Source organism: Cibotium barometz, chromosome 11 (assembly GCF_041138505.1).
Source record: "Cibotium barometz isolate CiBa-2024 chromosome 11, ASM4113850v1, whole genome shotgun sequence".
Taxonomy (NCBI): Eukaryota; Viridiplantae; Streptophyta; class Polypodiopsida; order Cyatheales; family Cibotiaceae; genus Cibotium; species Cibotium barometz.
Window position 1 is genome coordinate 59,768,348 of NC_141056.1, and position 3,262 is coordinate 59,771,609.

Here is a 3,262-nt window from a genome sequence, read left to right on the forward strand (position 1 = left end):
TATAGATCCACGAGGGTGGTGAGAACAAGGTGCCGCATGGGGAGCTCTAGCGGTGTTCGAACTCTAGAGCCCCCTCACCGAGTAAATGCTTCAACCGCTAGGCTACACTGCCATTGGCTATACAGGTTCCCTCTTCCAGCTTCCCAACAATGACTTCGCAAATATTGTGCATGCCCCATAACGAGTGAATATTTCTGCTCTTGTGTAACCAATATAATCAGAAGATACATGTAAGGATGTTGACGAATGTGTACATAACATGCTAGGCTCTCGATGCACCCTTTGAAAGTAGATAATCCTTTCTCATTGCCTCAACCTTCTTTGCATCTTTCCACATGTTGGCATCCATATACATGTTGGACATCAATATAAATAGTGCAGCATGCTTTTCATTTGATCTCAGCGCATGATCAAAGGCAGCTCTACCAATTTCTACATTACCCCACTTTTGGCAAGCCCCCAACAAGGTTTTCCATGTCACAAGATCAGGTTTAAAAGGCATTTTCTCCAACATTACCAAAGCCTCATTCAGTCGGCCTGCTCGGGCTAAGAGATCAAGCATGGAGTTGTAGTGCTCAAGAGTTGGGAATACTCCATACTCTTTCCTCATAGCTTCAAAATACTTTTGACTTTCTTTCAACAAACCATTATGACTGCATGCGGTAAGAAGACTGAGAAATGTGGTTTCATTTGGATGCACGTTCTCCTCTCTCATTCTATCAAGCATTTGAAAAACAAATTCACTCTCTCCTTGTCGCGCATATCCTGCAATTAATGCAGTCCATGTTACTACACCTTTGGCTGATAGCTTAGAAAATGCATCCTCAGCCTCCCCTAGTGCATCACATTTGGCATACATATCCACTAAAGCATTACCAACTAAAGGATCTCTTTCAAATCCATGCATCACAATCGAATTGTGTATTCCGTGGCCCTCATCAATTGTTCCTATGCTCCCACAAGCTTTTAAACCGCAAATAAAAGTGACTACATCTGGGCTTATGCCCTCAAGTTGCATCTTCTTCAAGCAGTTCAGTGCTTTATCACCAATCCCATGCTCAGTATACTCAGAGATTAGTGCAGTCCAAGAGACTACAGTCCGTATCTGCAGCTTGTCAAACACTTTATTTGCATCCGCAAGTGAGCCACATTTGGCATACATATCCACCAAACTGTTTCCAATAATAGGATCTCTATCGAATCCCTCTTTCAAAATATGAGCATGTAATTCTTGGCCCCTTTCTATGGGTCCTATGCTGCCACAAGCTTTCAAGCTGCACACATACGTAATAGCATCAGGATACACACCCTCTATTCGCATTTGTTCTAAACAATAAAGTGCTTCCTCACCATGCCCATATTCAACATACCCTGTAATGAGTGCACTCCAAGAGACTACATCTCGAACTAGCAATTTGTCAAAAACTTTCCATGCATCAGAAAATAAGCCGCATTCAGCATACATATATACCAAAGCACCACCAACTAGAGAATCACTTTCCAAATCTCGTTTGACAACTTCAATGTGGAGTTTCCGGCCCCTATCTATGGCTTCTGCATTGCCACATGCTTTCAAGCTGCAAGAAAAAGTCAAGGCATTGAGAGGCACATCCTGAGCTTGCATTTGTTCCAAACATTTCAATGCTTCTTTGTCAAGCCCACGATCCGCATACCCTGCAATTAGAGCAGTCCAAGAGACCACATCTTGATCAGGTGACTCATCAAACACTATGTTTGCCTCCGCTAGTGAACCACCTTTGGCATACATATATAGTAAACTGCTGCCAATGAATGGATCTGTTTCAAATCCTTCTTTGACAATCTCTGCATGTATTTGTAGTCCCTTGTCTAGGGCTCCTATACTCCCACAAGCTTTCAACATGCAGACAAAAGTGACAGCATCTGGGAGCACACCCATCAGTTGCATCTGCCCTAGACAGTTTAGTGCTTCAACAGCAAGCCCCTGTTCTGCATATCCTGCAATCAGAGCATTCCATGAGACGACATCTCTAACCGACAGCTGGTCAAACACTCCTTGTGCTTCTCCAAGCCAGCCGCACTTGGCATACGTATCCACCAATGTGTTTCCAACAAGAAGATCATTGTCAAATCCCCCTTTCACAATCTCTGCATGTACTTCTCGACCTATGCCTACGCTTTTTACCCTCACACAGCCTTTTAGCAGGGCCAGGAACGTACACCTGCTAGGTGCACACATTCCTCCTGCATTTTTCGAAATATGCGGAGAGCATCATGAAGCTGCCCACTCTCAACATACCCTTCCATGAGGGAAGTCCATGAGTACACATTCTGATGTGCCAGCCTGAGAAATAACTGCTGGGCATTGGACATGCTTAGGGACAAGGTAGTTCCCTACTGATGCATGTGTTTCCAGGCCATTATCATGCATGTGCATATGCACAAGCTTTGCATATGCTAGAATTTTCTTCTTTCTGCAAGTCTGTATGATACCGATGAGGGTCTCCATAGGTGGCAGCTCTGCAGAGTGATGCAAAGAGGCAAGGGCATCCTCTATGCTGCGAGGCTCAGAAACCCTGATCTCTTGCATTGGTCGTAGATCAGGTGAGTCCATTTGCATGCTAGGTTTAAAGAAGGAATTAGGGTTGTGCTCCGAGACAGATGCGTTGCCTACGTATATCATCATCGTCAGAATCTCTCTCTCTCTCGCTCGCTCGCTCGCTCGCTCGCGCTGGACTGCTTATCTTGCCCTTGAGCACGCCGGAGTGGAACACGACGGCTCTGGACGCAACCACTCACTTTGCTCTACGTTTCGTCGCAACAACCCATGCTGCATATCTGCGCAATGACTTCTATTGTGCAACATCTACAGATACAGACAAGCCTTAAAACTAGTATTAGACCCCGTTCCTGCCGTGACCAAGGGTTCCAGAAAAGAATTGGTCTCTAAGGCCTGCCTCTCTCTCTCTCTCTCTCTCTCTCTCTCTCTCACACATAAATACACACACACACACATGCACATGCCTCTCTCTCTCACTCACATACACTCTCTCAAATGTTCAAACTCTCCCCCTCTCACACACACACACATGTACACACCCGCACATGCACTAATGCAAACGAACACTCTCTCCTCCCACATACACTCTCTCACACCACATAGGAATTCTCTCTCTCTCTCTCTCTCTCTCTCTCTCTCTCTCTCTCACACACACACACACACACATGCACATACCCCCTCTCTCTTCTAACTCTCCTATACATAGAATCTCTCTCTCTCTCT

General features: G+C 45.2%; 1 protein-coding gene across 1 annotated transcript; it reads right to left on the reverse strand.

Moving 5' to 3' along the window:
- Nucleotides 1–262: 262 nt before the first annotated feature.
- Nucleotides 263–2,665, reverse strand: LOC147634397 (pentatricopeptide repeat-containing protein At4g13650-like). Its single transcript, XM_086805668.1, has 2 exons — nucleotides 2,473–2,665; nucleotides 263–2,223 (listed from the first exon to the last, which is right to left on the reverse strand). The coding sequence occupies exons 1-2, from the start codon at nucleotides 2,663–2,665 to the stop codon at nucleotides 263–265; spliced, it is 2,154 nt and encodes a 717-aa protein (XP_086661794.1).
- Between the last annotated feature and the right edge of the window lie 597 nt (nucleotides 2,666–3,262).